At 47.0% G+C, this 25357-nt stretch overlaps 1 protein-coding gene and 1 pseudogene across 10 annotated transcripts in view; both read left to right on the top strand.

The window, feature by feature from the left end:
* Window positions 1-25357, top strand: part of MAP7 (microtubule associated protein 7) — a 194355-nt gene that overhangs the window by 5772 nt on the left and 163226 nt on the right. For 2 of the 10 annotated variants that reach the window (XM_070073525.1, XM_008263564.4), the window contains exon 1: window positions 19989-20293. The exons of 2 other annotated variants lie outside the window; for them this stretch is intronic. In XM_070073525.1, coding sequence (XP_069929626.1) covers window positions 20161-20293 — 133 coding nt within the window. In that variant the 5' untranslated portion in view covers window positions 19989-20160. Of the gene's footprint in view, window positions 1-19377; window positions 19578-19647; window positions 19799-19987; window positions 20294-25357 lie in introns of those variants that run through there. 6 more of the 10 variants (XM_008263562.4, XM_008263565.4, XM_070073522.1 and 3 more) reach the window with 5 other exon arrangements.
* On the top strand, window positions 23360-23461 carry LOC127493281 (U2 spliceosomal RNA; annotated as a pseudogene).

Below are 25357 nucleotides of genomic sequence, written 5' to 3' on the forward strand. Positions count from 1 at the left end.
TTATATATTATTATAGCCACCTCTCATACCAGTTCATGTTTTCTTTTCCTGCTTAATAATCCCTGGAGGGGCCAGCGCCATGGCTCACTTGGCTAATCTTCCGCCTGCGGCACCGGCATCCCATATGGGTGCTGGGTTCTAGTCCTGGTTGCTTCTTTTCCAGTCCAGCTCTCTGCTGTGGCCTGGGAAGGCAGTGGAGCATGGCCCAAGTGCTTGGGCCCCTGCACCCGCATGGGAGACCAGGAGGAAGCACCTGGCTCCTGGCTTCGGATCGGTGCAGCACGCCGGCCGTAGAGGCCATTTTGGGGGTGAACCAACGGAAGGAAGACCTTTCTCTCTGTCTGTCTCTCTCACTGGCTAACTCTGTCAAATAATAATAAAAAAAAAATCCCTGGAGACATAGCTTTCCAGAACATGTAAATAACTTTTTTTGTGTTAGGAAAGTAGAAATATTAGTTACATAACTTATTTTGTGTTCCTAATTAATAATTCCTTGTTGGCACAATTTATTATCAAGTTGAATCCTAGCAGTTCTCACAGGTGCATATATACAGAGCTTCATAAGTCTTGACCATCTAGGGTAGGCATTTGGCCCAGCTGTTCAGACATGGCTTGAATGCTCACATCCCAGATTCAGTGCTTGGGTGCGAGTTCCATCCCCAACCCTGATTCCAGCTTCCTAGTAATGCAGATGTTGGGAGGGAGCAGGTGATGGCTCACGTAGTTTGGGTTTCTACCTGCCACTTTTGCAGGCATTTGGGGAGTGAACCAGCAGACTGGAGCCCTCTGCCTCTCAAATCAATAAAACAAAATTTTAAAAGTCTTGCTCCTATGTTTTCGGGCAGCTAATCCCTGATCGCATTCTGAGGTTCTGTATATGGAATGTGTATGGAATTTAGGCTTATTTTCTATAAAATCCAGTTCAGAGGTCGTCTGGTTCTCCTGTGGCAATTCTTTCTCTTTATTATCTCAGCTCTTGCAGTGGTCTGAGTTATAGTTGTTGATGCATTTGACTGGCATTGGGTTTTTTTTTTATTATTATTCTCTAATAGCTTTTTAATTTGAGAAATAGTTGAAAAAGAATCTGAGTTTCTTTTATTAGGTGCTACCTGGAATTTTGATTTGAAGACGAATGCATTTTTTAAAGTAAGAATTAGCAGCATTTGGTAGTCCTTGAGTTTGCCGCCCCTGCGGGAGCGTGGCAAAAGAAGACTGCTGGGAAAATGCCAGCGTGGATGGACACAGCTGACCAGGCCAGCCCAGTGAGCACTGCCATGCAAAGCAAAGCAGAGGGAGCTGAGGTGTGCCTGTGCCGCACTGTCAGGAAGCCGTACGAGATTTCAGGCATGTGAGAATTTCCTCTGGGACTTCTCTTAATGCCATGAAAGCCTCCTTTTTGGAGTTGGCTTTCTGGTGAAGAGACTCAACGGAGACACTGCTGAGTGTAAAAGAGAAGCTGTACTCTGCTGAGTTTAAGTTTCAAAGTGAGGAACAGGCGTTTGGCACTTGGGTGCCCACTTCTCATATCAGAGTGCTGGACCTGCCTCCTCAACCCTCCCTCCCTTCTTTCTTCCTCCCTCCCTCCCAGAGAGAGAGGGAGACACAGTGATGGGGCAGGGTCTTCCATCTCCTGGTTCACTCACCAGGTAGTTGTGATGTCCAGAGCTGAGCCAGGCTGAAGCCAGGAGCCAGAATTGTCATCCAGGTCTCCCACGTAGGTGCAGGAGCCCAAGCACTTGGGCCATCTTCTGCTCCTTTCCCAGGCACATTAGCTGGGACTTGGATAGGAAGTGGAGCAGCCGGAACTTGAACCAGCGCCCATATGGGTTGCAGGCACTGTAGGTCTTGGCTTTACCCGCTATGCTACAATGCCAGCCCCCTGCATCTGCTTCTGATTCTAACTGCCTGCTAATGTGTACCTGGGGAGGCAGCAGGTGATTGTTAAGGTATTTAGGTCCCTGCCACTCACATAGGAGACCTGAATTAAGTTCCTAGCTCCTTCTTTAGACCTCGCCCAGCCTCTGTTGTTGCAGGCCTTTGAAGAGTGAAAAAGTGGGCGGAGGATCTCCCTGTGCCTTCCAAATAAAAATAAATAAAAACTTTAAGAATAGGCCGGCGCCGCGGCTCACTAGGCTAATCCTCCGCCTAGCGGCGCCGGCACACTGGGTTCTAGTCCCGGTCAGGGCGCCGGATTCTGTCCCGGTTGCCCCTCTTCCAGGCCAGCCCTCTGCTGTGGCCCGGGAGTGCAGTGGAGGATGGCCCAGGTGCTTGGGCCCTGCACCCCATGGGAGACCAGGAAAAGCACCTGGCTCCTGGCTCCTGCCATCGGATCAGCGCGGTGCGCCGGCCGCAGCGCGCCAGCCGCGGCGGCCATTGGAGGGTGAACCAACGGCAAAGGAAGACCTTTCTCTCTGTCTCTCTCTCTCACTGTCCACTCTGCCTGTCAAAAAAAAAAAAAAAAAAAAAAAAAAGAATAAACTTAAGGTGAAATCCTGAAAAGAATCCCTTCCTTTAGTGTGTCTGCTCCCCAGTACAAGGCCTGCTTGGAAGGGAATAATGCGCCCAGTAAGTGGCTGTGAGATGTGTTCATGTAGCAAAAGCCTTGGCTGCTCCTCAAGATTTTAATCACGGCTTCTGGCTCTCAGAAGCTCCTGACTCGAGTCTTCCAAATGGCAGACCTGGTCAGCTGCTTCCTGCATTCTAGCAGGCTTGGTTTCTGTTCATGGCAGGTGCTCTGAATTAGTTCGGTGACACCCTTATCCACAGCCCTGGTGGGCTCGCTTAAATACAGCCCCATCGTTGGGCGGAAGGTTATGCTGTTAAAGCCATTGTGGAACTCCTGTGCTGGAGCAGGGTTGGATCTTGGCAGGGTGCTACAAGCCACTAGGGAACCTTTTAAGCATTACCGTGTGGCGCCCTAGGCAATTATCTGAGACTTTTGGGGGATGGGGACCAGGTGACAATGGTTTTCAAACTCCCCAGTGGTTCCAGTGTGCAGTCACTGCAGAGAACTTCGGATTCTGATCCAGTCCCGTCTCCTGCTTTGCCAGCTGACCGTTTTGGTAGGTTTAATTTGGAGGTGGCAAGTACACCTTCCTTATGGAAACCACATGGCAGATTCTAATAGCTGTTGCCCTGAATCTAGTGAGCTTATACTCAATTTGTCTGTTACTTACTTTACTCCAGTACTTTTTTTTTTTTTATGGAAATCTGGATGTGAAATAAGTCTGGGTATTCTTGAATAGCCAAATACACTGATTAATGCACTTTCACGAGTGGTCCTCAAAAAGTTAGTGGAAAATGCATGTTATGAGAAAACTATTCTTGGATTTCAAAATTTTTTTTGCACCAAAATAAACGTCTCTTAATTACATTTTCCAGGAACTTTTTGAAGTGCCCTTGGGTGAATGAATGTTCAGTTAGACAAAATATTTCTTCCTTTTTTTTTTTTTTTCCTATTTTGCTCAACTACCACACTGCTTTCCTCTCCCTCTTGCTCTTCAAAACAAGGGAATGCTAATTTGGGGTGGATAATAAAGTACTTTGTAGAAAATTATAATCTTTTCCCGGAGACCTTCGAGGTGACCCATATCCTCTAACCACGGGATCCCTGCTCTGGAGAGTAGGCCCTGTTTCTTCTGCCTCAGTGAGTGACAGAGGCCTGGCTTCTCCCCACCACACTCCCTTCCCTTGTGCCGTAGTGCTGGGCGCCATGCCCACTGGGCTAGGCTTGTCCTCATCCTGGCCTAAGGCTCACTGGTGCCCTCTGCTCATTTTGCTTGGCGTGTTCTCCCTGCAGCACTATTAGCATGGCCTCTGGCATCCCTTCCCGTGCACATCTGTTCTCCCTGCAGCACTATTAGCCCGGCCTCCGGCATCCCCTCCCGTGCACATCTCTGTGCCTGCCCAAATGTCTTAGGGCGCTTCGGAGCTGCACTGTGTGTCCGCTCCTGAGACTTGTGGCGCCGCCCACTGTGACTGGAAGCTTTTACAGTGAAGGCCGACTTTGAGTGGCACCAATTTCCTGTTCTTCGATCCTCCTTCAGACTGATGTGTGCAGTAACCCTGAGATCCAGGACCAAAACGCAAAGGGCAGTCAGTAGGGGATGTTCAGTGGGACTGATCAACAGAACACCATTGATTTCTCTTCCAGATCGTGCTGAAACCGAGCACATGTGAAACGGTAGTGTCTTGTGCTGCAAACTAATGAGTGCTCGACTGACGCTGACGCTGTTAGGGTTTTGCGCAAGGATGGAGGGGCCTGGCAGCCTGAGTTCCCGTCTCGGCTCCACCACGTGTGACCTGGGAGGCTCTGACACATGTCACTGAAGCGTTCTCTTCCTCAGTGTTCTCCTTTGGAAAACCAGGCTGATGCTGATACCCTCGCAGGGATCAGACAAGTTAGTACACAGAAGGACTCGGCACAGTAGGGGGTCAGCCGTGTAATCATCGTGGCTGTGATTGGAAAGGGTCGGTGCAGCGTGATCGCAGGGGTGAACGGACCCTGGCTTGCTAGGTTGCTGCCCTAGGCATGTCTTTATCTGTCTATCATGAGGGTGTACGACTCCCAGGCTGCTTCAGCCCTGATTGGAGTCACGTGATCACTGCCGTGGGCTCGGCCCAGTCGTCGAAGGCATCATCAGAGCTCACTGGATGTCCCTTTCGCCTGTCAGAAGCGTTGCTGCGAATGTCCCAGGAGAGGACTGCTGCGTGCTGGCCTGGGAGATGCTGAGGTGTCATGAGACACACTTAAACACCCATGCAAGTGCTTCCTGCCTTGTTTTTTGTTTCGCTTTTGTGATACCCAGAGTGTTTCCATTACTGTATCCTAGTTCTGAATTCTAAATGCTTTTCTAAAATGGTGTTGCCACAGTAGTTGTTCAGCTTTAAACTGAAGATGGGCTTCCAGTCCCATTAAACTCGGAGGATGGATTTCCCAGGGCCCTTTGGACTTGAGCCACTGTCATCACGGTGAGAGTCTCTCCACACAGGAGACGGGAGACACCTGTGGGACTGGCCTTTCAGCAGGAAGACGGAGCAGCGTGGGTTTCTTCAGAGTACACCCGTGAAATAGAAAACGTCAGCAGGTTGTCTTTTACTAAAGTCCCCAGTTTTAGAAGAGATTTTATTATATTACTAAAAACCATTTATGAAGCCCATCCTAGATTTGGTTGTGTGGGATACATTTATCCTAAAAAAAATTTTGTTCAACTTGTAATTTGAATTTTATATCTTTTTAAAAAAGTAATTATTCAATACATTTGAAAATATTTTCTCTTTAGATGAATCCTGGGTTCACATTCTCTGAGTAATGCCCTCAGATTGTTTTCATGTTTATAGGAGCCACTATGGTAATTGATTAAAGAAGTTGTATGCCTCCCTTGAAATATTAAGATTTAAATAACATGCTTCAGTAAAAATGTAACTAAATTATTGAAAATAAAATGATAGCTTATTATATACCAATATACTAAATACTAAGAATAAACCCAGAAATTTCTTTGTAGCCATGGCTTCCTGCTTGCCACCATTGTTGTGAAGGTACTTATCCTGTGTGTGTAAAGTGATACACCAATGTGCTTTGTATAAGTCCTGGATGGAGTAATAGACTTTAAAATAGAAGGAGGTGACTCTACTGGGGGAAGTATTAAATTGAGAATTAGGAGAGGGAACTGTTTTTGGTCAAAACCTGAGATTCAGATGACTTTGAATCTTTCTTAAAAATTTTTTTATTTGTTTGAAAATCAGAGATAGATCTCCCATCCACTGCGTCACTCCCCACGTGCCTGCAATTGCTGGGGCTGGCCTGTGCTGAATCTAGGAGCCAGGAATTCATTCCAGGTCTCCCATGTGGGCAACAGGAACTCAATTACTTGAGCCATCATTGCTGCCTCCCAGGGTCCGCATTAGCAGGAAGCTGGAGTCAGGAGCCAGAGCAGGGTTTACTGACCCAGGCACTCTGATGTGGGATGCAGGTGTCTTAACCACTAGGCTAAACATCCACCTCAAAGCCCCACAGTCTTCCAAAGTGAAGCCTCACTAGGAAGAACATTGGTTTGGCATTTCAAATTCAATCCTGATTGGGGGGGGGTGGGGTGGGGGTGTCAAGCTGGACTAAAATTTGTCAGATTTAAGAATGTCATTTCAATTTATTTACAAAGTTGGCCAAATCCAACTTCTGTCTGTTGTTCACTAAGAAGGACATAGGAAAAGAGATGGTCCTAACCATTAACCAACTTGTGCAGCACAAGCCTAAACCATGTGGGGCAGGCGTTGTGGCACTGCAGGTTAAGCTGCCAGTATCCTGTATCAGAATGAGGTTCAAGTCCCAGCTATTCCACTTCTAGTCCAGCTTCCTGATAGTGCACCTGGGAAGGCAGCAGAAGATGGGCCCTTACTACTCATATAAGAGACCCGGATGGAATTCTGGGTTCCTGGCTTCAGCCTGGCCCAATCCTTGCTGTTGCCAAGTTGCCATCATTTGGTTAATGAAGATGGAAGATCTTTCCTCTCTCTCTCTCTCTCTCTCTCTCTCTCTCCCCCTCCCCCCCTCTCTTCCCCCCTCTCTCTCCCCCTCTCTCTCCCCCTCTCTCTCCCCCTCTCCCCCCTCCCTTTCTCTCTCTTTCCTCTCTCCCCTCCCACCCTCCCTCTCTCTTTTTCTTTTTGTTATTTTAAGATTTATTTTATTTGAAAGGCAGAGTTACACAGGAAGCAACAAAAGATAAGGAGATCTCCATCTACTGGTACGTTTCTTTAATGGATGCATCAGTGGGCTGTACGTTTCTTTAATGGATGCATCAAAGCCAGGAACCTGGAATTCCTTCTGGGTCTCCCATATGGATGGCAGAGGCCCAAGTAATAGGCCATCTTCCTTTGCTTTCCCAGGTGCATTAACAGGGAGCTGGATCTGAAGTGGAGCAGCAAGACTTGAATCAGCAGTCACATGGGGATGCTGGTAGCTTTACCACAACGCCACCCCAAGATCTTTCCTCTCTGTCTTTCCTTGTTTCTCTGTCACTCTTTCAAATAAATAAATTGCTAAATATTGGAAGGAAAAAAAGTCTTGCATTAGAGCCAACATCATCATGAAGGCATTGCAGGATTCATTAATGGCTCTATGGTACAAAGTCTTTAAGAAGCTTTTGCAAGAGATACGGTGCATATGAAATGTCAGAAGGAGGGGGCCAGCAGAAGGCTGTTCGAAAGCCAGTGAATGGTTTGGAAATGGGATTGGGATGTGGAGTTCAGACACCTGTTATGAACAAGTTTTAAAGTGTGCAAAGATGACCTTTTGCTTTACAGAGTGCATGATGATTTCCTATTATAGGTGCACCTGTCTGGAATCATGTTTGTGCACATTCTGCGATGCTGTAATTATTTTTAAAACAAACAGCTTTTGATTATATAAACCTCTCCTTTTTTGTTTGTGAACAAGTTTTATTTCCAGTAAGCTGGATAAAACCCGACTTTGGGCTTTTTAAAAAAGAAGTGGAAACTTCTTGTTCCAGGGATTTTGGGACAAGTGCCATCTTCATGTGTATGTGGAAGCAGGAACCAGGTAGTGCTGTCTACAGCAAAAAAAATTGAGAGGACGGGGAGATCTTTATTATGGTTTTCATTCATTGCAACATTGCATGTAGATGGAACAGCATGTTTTGTTTTGTTTTGTTTTTTGAGACTTATTTATTTATTTGAAAGTCAGTTAGAGAGGGAGAGAAAGGGAGAGAGATCTTCCAGCTGCTGGTTCACTGCCCGTATGGCTGCAGTGGCCACATCTGGGCCAGGCTGAAGCTGGAACTCCATCCAGGTCTCCCATGTGGGTGGCAGGTCCCTAACACTTGGGCCATCTCCCATTGCTTTTGCTGGGCCCAGTAGCAGGGAACTGGATGGATTTGAAGTGGAAAGGCATAGACTCACAGCTGCTCTCTTATGGGCTGCTGGCGTTGCAATTGGCAGCTTAACTCACTGCACTACAATCCTGGTCCCTGGAACAACTTTTTAAAATATTTATTCTACTCGAAAGGTAGAGAGGAGCAGAGAGAGAGAGATCTTCTGTTCATCCATACTTCACTCCCCCAGTGCCTGCCAGGACTGGGCTGGGTTGAAGGCAGAAGCCTAGAACTCCATCCAGGACTCATATGGGTGGCAGTGGATGCATTAGTAGGAAGCTGGATTGGAAGTGGAGATCCCGAGACTGGAACCAGGCAGTTCCGCATGGGCTGCAGGTGTCAGTATGGAATGAAGACTTACCTTGCTGCACCACAACATCTACCCATGGAACTTTTTCAAATACGTCAAAGATTTTATTATGTTTCACAAATGTGAACATAGCCATTTTGCCTCGATTCAAGGCAAGTGGTCTGATTGAGGCCTTTAGGTAGTTTGCTAAGAGGCTCCTTTGTCATTATAATCCTTCCTCTGTTGCCCATCTAAAATTCATGTGTCATAGACTTAGATATTAGATAGAAAAGATAAAAGGGGAGAAGAGGTGAAGTAAGTGTGCCTCCTAAGTGCTTGGCAACCTGTTCATCCTTTCTAGATGTGATTTTTTTCTATGTTGATTTCCCCCTAAAATCTCAACAGTCCTTGGCCCATCAAGTGTAACAGATGTATTTATTAGAAAAGAAGAAAAACTTCCTGTGTTGCTGTTACTACTTTTTGGAAATTAATGGTTCATATCTTTTTTAGAAGGCAATTATTGATGAGTTAGGAATCTTGTTTGCTTTGCACTTAAAAATTTTAAAAGCTGCAAGGCTTCCTTGTCAGTTCTACATGGACTTGTGTGGTGGCTGGATAATTTCGCTGAGGGCTTTCAGTGTCCTGGTTGGTTGCTGACAACTACAGCTGCTGACAGTTCTCAAAGTGGCTCTCCCTGAATGGAAACAGAGCAAACCTCAGGCTTCACTGCCATGATTATATAACTTGGCATTGCTATTAGGCATTTCCTTCCTCTTTCAGGGGTGATGAGCCTTGTTTTTTCTTCCATGGGCCATGTGGACAATTATAACATCATCTGAGGGCCATACAGAATTATCAACTTAAAAATTAGCCTGCTATAGATGTATTGAAATTCGAGTCCTGCCAGATAATGATTTTGTGGCCTTCTCAGCCAGGCGGCTGGGTGTTCCCCATGCCTGCGAGTTGATTGCTGTTGACAGAATTGGTTCTAGTTAACAAATAAGCCAGTGGATATGTGAATATATAAAGCTTACGCATCTGTGAAGTTCCATACTCCAGCCTTCTACGCTCTTTGTTCTCATGAACAGTATGTTTCATCCAGTACTCCTGCACCCCTAACCACGTAGCTACTTACCTTACTTCCCTCTAAGTGAGACAGTGGGGTTGCTTTGCGACTACAGCAAAGGATATTTTGGGGAAAAACATCCACCTGTTTGTACTTTGAGTTCCATTTAATACTGAGACGGCCGGCCTGCTTAGATTTTTTAATGATTAAAAGGGATTTATTCTGTAATGCTTTAGAGCCGCCCAGTATTGGTGTCTCCACAGGAGATCCTTGGTGAAAATAAAGGGAGATGTAGTCTGAGACCCCCGACCCCAATTGTGCACGTTCTTTTCAAAGACCATCACAGTGTTGGCTGATGTCCTCCCACGTCAGGGAGGCGTGTTCACAGAGGGATCATTTACAGGGAAGCCTCTAATGTTTAAGTGGCATGCCTTCATTCTCAGCACGACGACTTGGACATGGACTGCAATGCACCTCTACCATCATCTGACTGCTAGTGCAGGTGGGCCTGGTCCCAACAGTTGAAGGCCCATGGCTTCCGGGGAGAGCAGGTTCCTGAGGAACTGCCAGAGACCCCAGCCTGCTCCCCGGCCCCCACGATCGCAGCAGGCCTCACGATACACATCCATACCTGCTCTCTTTCTCTCTGGAGAATCAGAACCAAAACCACGTCGCTTCTCTTTCTCTGGAGTTTCCTCCAGAGTCATGCATATCGTTTCTGTTATTTAATTGATAAACTTAAAAATAAATGTTGTCTGATTTTTATGGTAGAAAAAGAGGATATTAATGCCTTCTTCAAATTAAAATCTCAACTGTTGTCTGTTTTAATTTCAGGGAGTTTTAGGACAGAGAATTCAGAGGAGGGACAAAGTAGCAACAGTCAGGGTTAAGGAAAAGTCCCAGTTCATTCTGATATGAATATTGAATACATTGTTCTTGACTCATGTGACTCTTTACTCTCTTTACTGTCCTAAAGATTTAGAGCTGTCATTGTCTTTAAAATGCCCATGAAGGGGTCTGGCCCTGTGGAGTAACGGGTAAAGCCGCTGTCTGCAGTGCTAGCATCCCATATGGGCGCCTGTTAGAGCCTCAGCTGCTCCACTTCCAGTCCAGCTCTCTGCTGTGGCCTGGGAAAGCAGTGGAAGATGGCCCAAGTCCTTGGGTCCCTGCACCTACGTGGGAGACCTGAAAGAAGCTCCTGGCTTTCAATTGGCCCAGCTGCCGTTTGGGGAGTGAACCAGTGGATGGAAGACATCTCTCTCTCTCTCCCTCTCCCTCTTCCTCTCCCTCTTCCTCCCCCTCCCTCCCTCCCTCCCTCCCTCTTTCCCCCTCTCCCTCTCCCTCCCTCCCTCTCTCTCTTTCTCTCCCCCCCCCTGCCTCTGCCCCTCAATTAAAATAAATAAATCTTAATGAAAAAATGAAATGCCCATGAAGTAATAATGCTGCTGTTAAGTGTTGCCCTGTACTCGCAAACCTGGGGATGCCACCTCCAAAGTCACGCAGCCCCAGTGATCCACCACAGGGAGGGAAGAGCTGTGATTCTTACTCATTTTTCTCAGTAGGTTTTCACCAAGTTGTGGGTAGGTGGGAAAAGGTGGGAAGCCTGCAAGCTGTAGGTGCGGAAATGAGAGCAGTGTGGTCCTCAACAAAGCAGAGCACTGAGCAAATGTTCTGTCACGTCTGTTGTTTAGTTTTAAGACTGAAGCCTCTGGGAGGCATCAGTGGTATAAGTGAAACTATGCAACCACAGGGTTGGGTGTTGGGTACAGTGACTAAGACTCCAGTTGCGTTGCCCGCACCCCATATCAAGAGTATCTGGGTTCTAGGCCTGGGTTTCCTGCTAATGGGCACCTGGGAGGCAGCAGGTGATGACTCAAGGACTTGGACCCCTATCACCCCAGTGGAAGAACGGAATGGAATTTCAGGTTCTTGGCTTTGGCCAGGCCAAGCCTCAGCTGTTGCAGACATTTGAGGAGTGAACTAGTGGGTAGAAGGTTTGTCTCTATTTCCGCCTTTCAAATAAAGAATTTAAAAAATAATTAAAAACTGAAACCTACAACTGCGGAATTGCCAACAGAATGAAGCCACATGGGACTCGTTTGTGTCTGTTAGTAAGTGCAGAGGTTCAGCGGCAGCCAGAAGGAAGGGCTTATCTGCGTCTTGCTTTGTCTCGGGGCCTGCGTGCTTTCCCGAGTGTATAACTTGAGTGCCTGCTTTCATCAAGTCATGGAGTCACAGGATCAGAAGAAACGCGAGATCTAAGAATCCAGCCATGCACAGTGCACTGGTGCGCTGTTACCGTCCCATGGTAGTGTTTGTCCACAGCTTGTTCCATTCCAGTAACTCCCCAGCCCTCATCCGAGTTCTGTCTTCCAGAGCTGCACTAAAAGTAGTTCCACATGTTAGCATCCAGTTGTTTGATTCCTCTGGAGTCCTGTCTTATTTTCCCCAGAGGAATTGTACCCTCTTACAGATGACCGTCCTGTGTTATGGCCTGGAATAGTTAGGATAGATCCTAGGTTGCTCCCCTTTTGCTGTGTTCCCATTTATCATCCCGTTTGAAACGTCTTGCTCGGAACCTCGTGCTGTGAGAACCAGAACACAGAAAGGGCTTGTTCTCCTTTTCTGCGTGCCGGGCATGTGCTGATCTTGCCCAGTACCCACGCCGCGAGGCCTTCTCCTGCCTGTTCATGCTGATGCTGTGGGGAGCTTGTTGCCCAAGTGCCCTCCTTCCCATTTCTGCTGTGGCCTGAGCACACCTTCGTTTTGTACTTGTGCAGTTGAGCTTTCCTGTTATATAAAGAGATTTTCACACGAATCCATCCCGAATTAATCTATCTAGATATTGCTGCCTTTTGAGGTTGCTTTGGATAAATGATATTGCCACATTATCTCCACTTGTTGAGGTTGCTTTGGATCCAGTCCTGTCCATCTCCCAGCTTTGATTTCTCTACAGATACGAAGCCCTTGTTCTCCTATAAGTCTTCATTAAAAGCATCACCCCCTTTCCTTTCCATCGCTCACTTTTCTACCTCTCATCTGGACAGTTGCACGAACTTGGTATCCACGGTCAGCCCTCTGAAATAGTCTTCCACACTGTGGGAGGGGTGCCTGTTAAAACAGCAAGCATGGCTGAGTCTCCTAATCCTGTTTTCGCTGTCTGTACCCATGTCCACCCCTGAAGGATCCTTTTCTCCACCTGCGCAGGAGTAGCTGTCTGACTGGCTTCTCCACCTCAAGTCTCTCTCCTCCCTCCCAGTTCCATCGTGACCCTTACAGATCAGCATTCCTAAGTGGCTCCCCGCTGCCTGGTATCAGGTGGCATCCTCCAGCCCACCTGGCATCCTTGACATGACTTTGCCACTCCTAAAGCAAACGGGGAACTGTGATTCCTTAATTCTCTTCTCTTTCTAATCGTGTGGCTCAGCAGCAAAGCTCAATTAAATACTTCATTGCTCATAGATCCCTGAGGAATTAGGAGACCTTTAGCGTCACAGTCTGGACATTTGTGTGACTCTCCTGCTGAGCCCAGTGACGGATCTCTTTGCCTTACTGGGGATCTGTAAGGTTGGATTTCTGGCCCAGTGAGGGTATCATGATTAGTGGAGAGGACCTTCTGTGCACATTGTCACGGAATTCAGAAGTTTATGTAATATACATTTTAAAAAGTATTGTCTGTGAGACTAATGAACAAGAGGCCAAGAGGCATGCTCACATCTGCTACCAGGTTACGCTTCAATGTGGCATTTCACAATATTCACAGCTTACCTGTGATACCCAGTGTTTAGTGGGAAAGAGTTTTACGGGAAGCGAAGTGTCCACACACACCTTAAATGCATGTAAATGAAGCCCTTGGGTTGAACTTTGTGTGCCGGATAGCAGGCCTGGGAAAATGCACTCTCTTGGCACCATGCAGTGTTCAATATGCAGCAGATTTACAGAAGTGTTACAAAAGGCACCCGGCAGGGACCTAGCCCTTCTTGGCTGCTGGCATTGCTGCTACTAGAGTAGTATTTACTGTGTTCTTTTTTTTTCTGCCTGTTAACAAAAAGTGGCCAAGTAAATAAGATCAAAGTAAACCTGCCTTTCTGTTTTCCTTTCAAAGGGTCAGCATTTCTTTGTGCAGTGTTTCTTTGTCCAGCAGCCTCTGGGAAGCCATGCGTAATGCTGCAAGATGGCAGAATGTTGTCCCTTTATCAGCAAGGAGGCCATCAGTGACTGGTGTCACTCTAGGAAACCGAAGGGAATCCTTTGGCTTCCAGCATGGGAAGGAAGCAGCTGGGACCCTCTGTTCCTCAGTGGCAGTTTGAGTCTCTTCACCCTGAGCTGCTCTGTTGTTTACAAACCCTGTAGTTGCCCTAAAATGTGCCCTTCTAAAACTCCTGCTTAGAAGTAAATTGAGTCTTACCTTGGATAGATGCATTAAGTATTTTTAAAATTACCAAGCCCTGTAGTTTGGAAAAGTTAATCATGTCTGGCACTTCTGGACGCCACTGGAAGGTAAATCACTTACAGGTGTATTGAACTCGTCGCTTACCCATGACTGCCGCTCAAGCCGGCAGTACTGATTGCTGGTTCCCACTGCAGTCCTTGAATAGTACAACTCGGGCTCTTCCAGTGAGGCTCACTAGGCTTTTAGAAAGGAAAATTGTAGGTATAGTGTTCACTGGTTAAGCAGATTTCTTGGACTCTCTCATGGGCTATGTTATTTTCCAGTCTTATGTGCACAAAATAGAGGCCTAGGAAGCATAGATGTGAACAGAAGCCTGGTGTGTGTGTGTGTGTGTGTGTGAGAGTGTGAGAGTGTGAGAGTGAGAGTGAGAGAGAGAGAGAGAGAGAGAGAGAGAATGTGCCTGTATTTGTGGGGTCTTTTATATGGCACTGTGGCAGCTGGGCTCAAGCCACGAGTGTCCTTTCCTTAAAGAGCACAAGTCCAACCCTGCTCAATACTCACCCACGTCACTGCTGGAGCTAGGCCAGGAGTGCCAGCCAGCCAAGGCAGGAGGACAAAGAGATTTGAATCCATCGTGGACTAAGGGCGTGGGGACAGACATTGGACTGCTTGTCATAGGAGCTGGGTAAAATTTTTATCTATGGATGTGAGTGCATTTTATGATTCTACTGCAAACATTTATTTCTCAGTATAAATCTGGTCTATTTGTAAAATCTACCCTTTTGCACTAGGCAGTGTCATTTCTCTCAGGATTGAACAAAATCTCCATCAATACATCAGGTATTATTTTAGCAATTTAAACAGAAACACTTATAAAATCTTCCCATTGGACGTCTGCATGTCTCCTTTTCCTTAGAGACTGAGTGGAGATACTGTATCTGCAGGTGGCGTGTGGGGATAGTTGTGCCAGGATGAATTTGGAAACTCATAATGGTATTCATTTGACAGTGGGGAATATTACATTTACCATCCCACCATCGTCATTTGCATACTTTGCTTTTGTTTTTGATCAAAGTGTAAAAGAGAAAGGGAATTGGCAGAAGACAGTTACCCTGTGCCCCTACAGTGTTGGAGCCACAGTATTCCTGGAATTGTGTAAATTCCATTTCTGTCTCCCTTAAAGATGGGATTTGACCATCTTGGAAACTGATCTCCAAGGTATTTGTGTGTCTTAAGTGATAGGGGAAATGTGTACTGCGTGATTAGGGGAAAGGCGCCTTTATTACTGTTACTGGATCTTGGGCTGTTTGCTTTCTTGTGACTGGTCACAGCTGTGACTGTGACCCAGCTGGTTGACCTTGGAGTGAAGGCAGCAGGATGAAAGCATCTTGACTTCAGAACAAATGGCCGGGGTTTAACCCTGTCTCAGTGACCCAAGTGACTGACTTGACCCTCCCGGCACCCGGGTGAGTCAGTGGCTGTGGCTCCTCTCAGTGCCACCGTGGCTAACGCACCTTTGCACCGCCCCTGGCGTGCAGATGAGCATGCACCCAGTTGCTGGGTTTGTTTTGCTCCCTTCTCTGGCTTGACCTCACACTGCCTCATGGGTTGTATGACAGTGGCAGCTTTTTGGCCTCGTTTGGTTAGGCTTATTTCTCCCCAGTACATAGTTTTAACAATAGTTTGTACTCCTTAAGAAATGGTCATCTTCGGGCCTGGGGCTGTGGCATAGTAGGCTAAGCCTTCACCTGCAGTGCCAGCATCCATATGGACACCAGTTCCTGTTGGGGCTGCTCCTCTTCCAATCCAGCTCTCTGTTTATGGCCTGGAAAAGCAGCGGAAGATGGTCCAGGTGCTTGGGCCCCTGCACCCATGTGGGAGACCAGGAAGAACCTCCTGGCTTCTGGCTTCACATCAACTCAGCTCCGGCCATTGCAGCCATTTGGGGAGTGAAGCAGCAGATGGAAGGTCTTCCTCTCTGTCTCTCCCTCTCTCTGTAACCCTACCTCTCAAATAAATAAATAAAATATTAAAAAAAAAAGAAATGACCATTTTTGTGACTTTCAGACTTGGAAACAGGGTAGAATTTTTGAGCTTGCTCAAGGTGGGAGGTGAAGAATCCCATCTCCATCATTGAAGAATATTCCCCAGCAGTGAACTGAAAAGGAAAACTGATAAAAACCATTATGGAGCTTGGGATGGGGAGGGAGGAGCAGTTCTGCTCTCCTCTGGGGTCATCTAGGTCCTGTAACCTCACTTCCCCTGGTGCCTGTATTCTAACAGATGCCTCAGGTACAGGACAGAGCCAAGGAGAGCTCCTTGGGGACATGCATCGTCTTACCAGGACAAGGTAAGCTCTTGGTGGCTTTAGGTCCTGCTGTCACCATGTCTGGTGCATCTAGGCCAGCTGTGACAGCAGTGGACAGTACATCTTGTGCTGGAGTCCTCTGGATTTCAGCTCACACTTGGCTCTATTAGAACCACTCTTAGGAAGGTGATTGGCTTTCTTCCTCAAATGTTGCCATCTTGTGTTTTTATTTGGAAAGTGGAGGCAGAGATCCCTTCCTCTGGCTTTTCCTCCTGAAGGAGTGTTTGTTGTGCCCCTTGGAGTAAGTCACACTCTGTTGGCTATTAGGACAGCAACAGCATTGTTAGGCTGAGGGTTGTTTCTACATGAAATTGGTTTGCTTGAGACATAGATTTTCATTTTCTCCACCAAAAGGTAGTTTCAGACCATGCTGATTTTATGCATGGGTTTTTTGTTTCCCTCTCATTTTTTTCTCTTGTAAGTACTGAGCTGATTCTCTAGAAGTAGAAGAAAGAAACTAAAGTGGAATTGAAGTTATTTTCAAAAATAAATGATGTATATATGTATGATACTGGCATATGTTACACCTGTGTTTGGTCATATGATTACAGAAAATAGGAAATAACATCTGTAATTCAGGAAACCTTTATCAAATATAGGAAATTACAGAGCATGTTACATTTACTGTTTATACCCACTTTTTTTTTTTTTTTTTTTTTGGCAAGCAGAATTAGACAGTGAGAGAGAGACAGAGAGAAAGGTCTTCCTTCCGTTGGTTCACCCCCGAAATGGCCTCTACCGGCGCGCTGCGCCAATCCGAAGCTAGGAGCCAGGTGCTTCCTCCTGGTCTCCCATGCGGGTGCAGGGCCCAAGCACTTGGGCCATCCTCCACTGCACTCCTGGGCCACAGCAGAGAGCTGGACTGAAAGAGAAGCAATTGGGACAGAATCCGGCGCCCCAACCGGGGACTAGAACCCGGGGTGCTGGCACTGCAGGTGGAGGATTAGCCTAGTGAGCCGCGGCGCTGGCCCCCCAATATTTTTTTTTAAATATTTATTTATTTATTTATTTGAAAGGTGGAGTTAGAGAGGCAGAGGCAGGGAGAGAAAGAGAAATCTTCCATCCGCTGGTTCACTCCCCAAATGGCTACAACAGCTGGAACTGGGCCGATCCAAAGCCAGGAGCCAGGACCTTTTTCTGGATCTCTCATGTGGGCGCAGGGGCCCAAGGACTTGGACCATCTTCTGCTGCTTTCTCAGGCCATAGCAGAGAGCTGGATTGGAAGTGGAGCAGCCGGGACTCAAACCAGCACCTATAGGGGATGCTGGCACTACAGGCAGCTGTTTCACCCACTATACCAGCTCCTGCTGTTTATTTCTTAAGAAGTAAGATCTTGAATATTTGAGTCATGCATTCCCCCTTCCTTGCATTCCCACAAGTGTCCTAAAATACAAAGTCAAACGTTTGTCTTAGGGGAAGAAGGGGAGTTTGAGCTGTAGACTTGGCTGCCAGCAAGCACTGGGCCTGAATGGGAACTTCCACTTTGTGGGCCTCAGCTTCCTTGCCTGTAAAAAGATGATTTGGTTGTTTTCTCAGACCCTTTTCTAAACTTCACCCTATTTCATTCCAGAGAACCAATGAGTAGAAAAACATGATTAAATAAAATCAATATCTGAAATTCCCAGCATTTCTTCAAGCTGCATATCTCAACATGTGTTAACTAAATCCCCCCCCCTTTGGAGAAAAGATTCTGAAGATTGCTTTTTTATTCTCAGCACAGATTTGTTAACCTCTTAGTGCATCCTGAGCACTGAACTGGGCAGAATGAGGAGACAGAAATGGAAACACCTTGAAAATTATCACAAAGCAAAAGATGGACTAGCTACAACCAATGCATTATAAAATAGGATAACAGTTGATGTTTGCTAAGCACCTTTTACTACTACTACACAAATTTAATCCTCATCCTTAATCCCATAAGGTAAATGACGTCATCATCCCATTTTTTACAGAGAAAACTGAGGCATTGAGAGGAATAAAGTGAATTATACAGAATTACTGTGGTACACTAGGGGTTGTAGAGAGCATGTTTTCCTTGCCTTTGAATCCCCGGGGGCAGGCATTTGATACAGCAGTTAGGCGCCCACATCCATCCCATATCTTGAGTGCCTGGCTTCTCTATTTCCCATCCTGTTTCCTGCTAACGTATGCTATGGGAGGTAGCGGGTGATGGTTTAAGTACTTGGGTCCTTGCTACCCACATGTGGGACCTGGGCTGAGTTCTGGCTCGTGACTTTGGTTTGACCAGGCCCTGGCTGTTTCGGGCATTTGAGGAGTGAACTAGTGAATGGAAGATCTCTGTGTCTGTCTCTTTGTTTTTCAAATAAAATGAAAAATAAAAATTGTAAAAAAACAAAACAAACAAACCTCAGGTTCCTCTTTTGAATAAGTAGGTTGACATACTGAGAAAAAGTAGGGAGTAGGATCGCTTTGGCTTTCAATTAAATTTGATTTTGATTAAAAAGTGAAAAAGGCCGGCGCTGCGGCTCAGTAGGCTAATCCTCCGTCTTGCGGCCCTGGCACACCCGGTTCTAGTCCCAGTTGGGGCACTGGATTCTGTCCCGGTTGCCTCTCTTCCAGGCCAGCCCTCTGCTATGGCCCGGATGTGCAGTGGAGGATGGCCCAAGTGCTTGGGCCCTGCACCCGCATGGGAGACTAGGAGAAGCACCTGGTTCCTGGCTTCGGATCAGTGTGGTGCGCCGGCCGGCAGCGGTGGCCATTGGAGGGTGAACCAAGGGCAAAAAGGAAGACTTTTCTCTCTCTCTCTCTCTCTCACTGTCCCTGTCAAAAAAAAAAATTAAAAATAAAAAGTGAAAAAAAGTTTTTTTTTCTTGTTTCCAGTTGACATTCTTAATGTCATTTATTGTCAGTGTATTTTGGGTGTGTGTGTGTCCATGGCATAAATTTTAAGCAACCAAGATAGAGTCTTGGTTTGTTCCAGGAGAAAGCAGTAATCATACAGTTGCGTGCTTTGAAGAAAACAGTCCGATGAAGAGCCAGCATCAAGTCCAGTGTAGAGAACTGATCAGTACCCCACCCCAGGGGCAGGGGGTGATGGCCAGGGTGGAGGGGACTGGGGCCGTGCTGGGCACAGTCAGGCTGCGGTTCTCCCTTGGGTGGAGTCTCCTGTCTCATTTCTGTCCTTCCAGCTTGACCTGCAGAGGAGGCGCTCTGCCTTGCCCTCTGTCTGCTGGGAGAGAGGCACAGGTCTCTCCCCCCTCCCCCCGGGCCTCTGGGATGTGGCACTAGTGGACGGTCCTTGTGACAGGTGCTGCTGAGCCTGGGCCCGTTGTTTATACAGGCTCTGCAGTTGAGCCAGCTGCGGGCAGGAGGTGGGGAGGTGTCCCTGGCCGTGCCTTCATTCCTCCAGGGACTTGGCAAACCTCCTTGTGATAGATATAAGGAAAAGAGAGAGAAAACCTCTTGCCTGGGCCAGTCTTCTTTCCGGGGAGTGCGCCTCCGCTTGTGCAAACAGAGCTCCGTTTCCAACCCTGCGGCTCTGCCGCTGCTGCCCCTGCTGGAGCAGGAGCACCGAGAGCCGACCCCGGACCTCCCCCTGAAACTCAATGCTGGTGAGTTCCCAGGACCCAGCCTCTGCAGCCAGAGCCGCCCAGCCGCCGCTCCCAGCCCTCCTTGATTAGGGATGTCGGGTTGTCCGGGCAACTGTTCCCGGCAGCGGCGGATCATCTTTTCCGCTCTCGGCTGCCGGCTAAATATTGTACTGTGCAGTAGCGAGAAGAAGATTGGGAAAAGTGCTGCGGCGCAGAGGAGAAGCTGGGATCTGATTGAACAGGTTAGGCAGTGCAGGGAGCAACTGAACCAGCCAGCCTTTAATAGGGCTTTTCTGGAAGCGGTGTGTGTGTGTGTGTGTGTGTGCGCGCGTATGCGCCCGTGCACTGGCCAGCGCATGTGCCTGCGGGGGGAGTCAGCGGGAGGGGGCTGGGCTGCTGCTAGGTGAGGGGGAACCGCGGGGCCTCAGTTGCCAAGTGGCTGGTGGTATCTGTCAGCTGTTTGCACACTGTTCACCCATAGAGGATCTATTACAAGCGCTCAAATGAAGCGGCAGCTTAGAAACTAGCAGCTTCCTAGGAGCTGCAATTACATAAGCATATATTTTTAATATAAAAATTAAAACAAACGAGTAGCAGCAGCGGTATGCCTGGATCAGCTACAGCTATCCGACAAGAGAGACTGAAGAAGACCAATGCGAGGCCAATTCCCCTTGGTTTATTCACCATTAATGAGGAAGATGAGCAGCAAAAGAACGGAAATTCCAGAAGACCCAAAGGTACGCCTTAGCCCTACCCCCTGGACGTGGCCCGAGCCAGCCCTGTCTCCCCCCACTGCCTGGAGCACCTTCCACAGACTGCGCTGGGAGTGCCTGCAAACCCCCAGCACAGTTTGCTGGCGGCGTCTGCACACTGGAGGGCTGTGGATGCATGGAACGGGGAGCAGCTTTAAGAGATGTCAGATCCTCTGTCCTTTTGATCCCAAGTTGCTTTCCTGACCTAGCCTTCCTTAATTTTCACTCATTCACTTACGTAAATAGCAACCAGCAACTCCGTCCTCATCAGAAAGAGGAAACCGGAGTTATCAAGATGTAAGTGAATGCCTCCCCACCCTCCTTCTGGTGCATCAGATAATTTCTATTTACTTTCATGACCTGAGCGGCTCCTTAAAGGGGATGAGTTAGACCCGGTGACAGAAGGGTGCATCCCTTCCAAGGGCAGGGGGTCAAGCCGTTCCTTTCCCATCTCCCCTGAAACGCTGAGCAAGCAGGAGGACGACGGACCTCGAGGGCGACTGTGGAGGGCAAAGCCCGGAACGGGCAGTGGGCAGCAGACGTGACAGCTGCGGGGTTTGGTAACTTCTGCTGGTAACTCTGCTGCTGAGCATTTGTATAGCGGTTGAAACGTGCTGGTACAGAGAGCAGAGGTCTGATTCTCGTGATGTTTTCTCTCCGTGATGACATGTGGCTGCAGCTTGCCCAGCTTCTGGGGTGCCGTGTACTGCAGCATCCTCAGCTTTGTCTCGCAGCCACCGTGCCAGGGCGGTGGTTAGGAGGCAGAGAAGGCAGCAGTGCCGTGCATCTTAGAAGGGCTTTCAAGGCTTGCAGTTTGAAGTTTCCCAGCCTGCTATTTCTTGCAGCCTTCTGCCCGCAAATGGATATGCTGTCCTGCCCGGAAGCAGTTATGTTAGCAGCTTTGTTGTTTTTGTTTTGTCTGCTGGTTAGATTTTAGCTTACATTCAGATTAGCCTGTCACTGAGATGTCCAGTTTTCCTCCATGTGGCCAGAGAGGTATCATGGCAAAGTTGACTGCAAACCTTTAGGCAGCGATAGAAAGACTTTTAAGAGCATTCAGTGTCTGAGGACTACTGACTCTTTTTCCTTGTCCTTCAATCAGTTGTAGTTTGCTCTTTGACTGAATATTGAAACTGTCTACTTTAAACTCCGAAATGTATTTTTTTCCATCATGTAATAAAGACCATGTACAGGGAAGTTCTGCTAACAGGTAGCATATTACTGCTGCCATTCGTTTTTATTTCCTATCAGCCATGGCATTTGTCTGAGGGCCAGGTGACCTCAGAAATCTAAGGGGCTTTGAAAATGGAAGGTCACTTAACGTGATTCTTCTATTTGCTCAGGAATTAACTAGTGGAACCAGAGTGTGTTGCTCTTGATGAAAACTCAATACTTTAAATGGTTGGCAGCAAATCTTGTGGCCTCCTCCTAGGAGTTGGTAACTTTTAAAATTAATGTGGCTTTGTTGGATTGTTCCCACACATTCATGGGGCTTGATGAGTGGGAGAGTCTTGGGATAGCCATCCATTGCGTTCTTGGTGATTTTCTCGACTCCCTTTTCCTGGCTCCTGTTGTTACTGTTGTTTGTTGCCTTTACCTGTTTTATTTAACAGGAAGGAAAGGGGTGGTGCAGAAAGTACATCTAAAAATCTCTCCGGTTTTGGCCATTTTTGCAGCTTGTTGGATAAGAGGAACGTAAGGAGTTTCTGATGTCCTGCATTTTTCTCTTTCTTTTCCTGCCCACATTCCCACCCCCTGATAAAGAAAAAGATGGTGGTCGGAGAGACTCCTTTACTAATAAAGATAACTAGTCTTTGTGTCCCCAAATGTTTCTGATTTATGACGATAAATCAGCAGATCAGGCAGGGCATCTCTACCATGCTTGGTGAACAAAACTCTTGGCTTGGACTCTGAGTTTCTCTTCAGACCTAGCTGAGCAGTAGGAATGTTCACTTGCTAGCCCAGCTATGTTCAATAAAAAAGTGACGGCAATGTTCCATGTTATGCTGCTCCATATGATAGCCAGTATTCTGCCACGTGTGGCTACTGAGCGCTTAAAATGCAGCTAGTGCTTTGTCCATCCTCACTGCTTCCTGGCGCCGGATCTGCTCAGGTCTCAAAGCGAGTGTGGTTACTCAGGGCATCATGGAGCTGACAGCTCTTTACTGCAGAGGAGTGCAGTAACCTGCATTGTAGACAATTTTCTCTTCCCCCTTCCACTCCAGGGTGATTGTACTGTATGCAGTACTGTTCTGACCAGTCCCTTGTCACCTGTGCTATCTTGTGCAACTTCTGATGAGCTCCTCTTTTCTTAATTATGATTTCTAGAGCATCATAGCAAGATTACATGCAGGTTATCTTTTCTGTGTGACTGTTGAGCTAAGCAGTCAGACTTTTTTTTTTCTTTTCTAGCGACTTTCCATGGACTGATCAGCCATCCATGTCCAAACCTGGTTGTCATGTTTAGTATCATTTTTCTGCTATTACCAGTAATAAAGTAGCATCTTGTCTAAATTCAGGAAGCTGAATGCTTTTGTCCAGGATTACCCTGGGTTAATGATAAGTTCCATCTTTGCAGGCACTCTTACTGTTTTGTAACCATCTTATGGTACTCAGTAGGAATAAACATGGTGATTATCATCTGGTTTTCAAAGCTACTTGGTGGGGTAAGACTGTAGTTTGATTAGACTAGATCAATTCTTGAAGGAGCAATAACTGACCTATGTAATCAGTAACAATAAAAATATTTTACCTGCCTCACTCTTATTACTGTAACATTTAGATAGTAATTGGGAGTGAGCTGGGCTTGATACTGTTGCTCTTATATGCAGATACTTCAAAAAGTTCATGGACAAATGGAATTAAAAGTATGAGTTTATTGTGAAAAATGGTTTTGAAATCCATGCATAGTAGCAGTTGTTTGGCACAGAAGTTAAGACGCTGCTTGGGACACCTGTGTCTGGTTCAAGTCCTGCCTCCACTCCTAATTTCTGCTTATTACTAATAGGCACCCTGGGAGGCAGCAGGTAATGGCTCAAGAACTTGGGTCCCATCGCTTCTCGGCCTTTTGGTTAAGATCAAGTGTAGTATCTGTTCTTATCAAGAACTTGGATCCCTACCACCCATGTGGGAGACCTGGAGTTCCCAGCTTCTGGCCTAGCCAGGCCCATTCTTGACTGTCGCAGGTCTTTGGGGAGTGAACCATGGTATGAGAGATTTCTGTTTCTCTCTCTGCCTTTCAAAATAAATAAGTAAAGAAATAGGAAAAGAAATCCATGAATAGTTTTTCCACAATATGCATGTTCTACAAATTACGAAAAAGAACTTTCCCACCAAAATAAACCCATACATTTAATGCCATTTGTCCATAAACTGTTTAAAGCACTCCTGTACCTTGGAACCTTGAGCCTCTTCATAATGCTGACCTCACTTTTGTCTTGGGAGAGATTGTTCAGGTGTTGCTGTAACTAAATGCCCTTAGATGGGTTTCAAGGCAAACCTGCCTTATGAATTTTGCTGAGCACAGTGTGATTATTAAGTCATGAGACATTGTCTCCCTGAACCAACGTTTTTTGGATGCTCACTCAATGGCAGCTTACTCACCCAGGGTGTTGTAGAAGCAACGAGAAGATCATTGACGAGAGCTCACCTCTCCGAAATGTTGGCTGCCTAGTAGAAGACAAGCATGTACAGATAACGCAGGTGCGTACATTGAAATCATGGGAAGGGGGGAGAGGACGAGAGTGGCAGAAATGTTTAGGCAGCATCTGTGAAGCTATCAGCCATAGGACCTCAAACAGCAGCACGAGGATCAGGGACTATATGGCGATAGACGTGGGCTCCCATCCCAGCCCTGAGGTCTGGCTGAGGTTGGATGCTCATGCAGGACACGAGGCAGGGGGGTGATGGTGGAGGAGCTGCCCTGCAGTGCCAAGTTGTAGAAGTCAGACATGCACACAGTGTGTCCCTGTGAGTGGTCGGTCACACCTGGAGGGTCCACGTCCTGAGCCACCGGAACATCATTCACAACTTCTGTGATGGCCTCCCGACACGTGTTGTGAGCCATGTAAGCAAACATCTCATTAGGTGAATATTCCTCTTTTGGTTTTATCTAACAGCTGATCGGTATCCAGCTCTAGGACTAGGTTTACTTATGAGACTTGAGTCTAGATGACTTTTATTGGAGTTTATAAAAGAAAATGAAAACCTAATCACACACTGGAGAGGCTGTGTTCTTCTAGCTTCCAGTCTTACCTCTTTCCAGTTGTCCTCGCCATTTGCCACTGGGGCATCCTTCCAATGTGACATCTAGCTGCATCACTGGCCTTTAAACTCTTGTCATTGGGGGCTCAGCACTGAGGTGCACGCGGTGAGTTAATCCACTTGTGGTGCTGCCACCACACATTACAGCATCGCCTTGGGGCCCATTCTAGTTCTAGGTGTTCCACCTCCAATCTAGCTCCCTGCTAGTGTGCACCCTGGGAAGGCAGTGGAGGATGGCCCAAGTGCTTGGGCACCTGCACCCGTGTGGGAAACCCAGATGGAGTTTGTGGCTCCTGGCTTCAGCCTGGCCCAGCACCAGCTGTTGTGGCCATTTGGGGGAGTGAACCGGTGGATGGAAGATCAATCTCTATCTTTATTTTTCCCACTTCCTGTAACTCTGCCTTTCAAATAAATAAATAAATCTTTAAGAAAGAAAAGTGAAAGCTCCTTAGTGGTGTTGCTTTACCAAAGACTAAGGCTCCTTAAGGACTGAGAAATCCTAAGCCATATTTAGTCACATTTGGTATATTTACTTGTCCTCTGCAGTATTTTTTTTTTTTTAATAAACCAGCACTTGGGAACTGAGAGGTTTTTAAAAAAAAAACCTGAATTTCAGCTTTCTTTGAAATACTGAAGACACAGCCACACCTGGTCCCTGTTTCTTCCTGGCTCAGTGCATGACACTAGGGGCAGCTACCACAGTAAAGAGGCTGTGTGTCCCCGAGTATCCCCCTCTAGATAGCATGTTATCTGGCCTGCCTGAGTGGAATACCTCACCATGGTCAC

This window comes from Oryctolagus cuniculus, chromosome 5, assembly GCF_964237555.1.
Source record: "Oryctolagus cuniculus chromosome 5, mOryCun1.1, whole genome shotgun sequence".
Taxonomy (NCBI): domain Eukaryota; kingdom Metazoa; phylum Chordata; class Mammalia; order Lagomorpha; family Leporidae; genus Oryctolagus; species Oryctolagus cuniculus.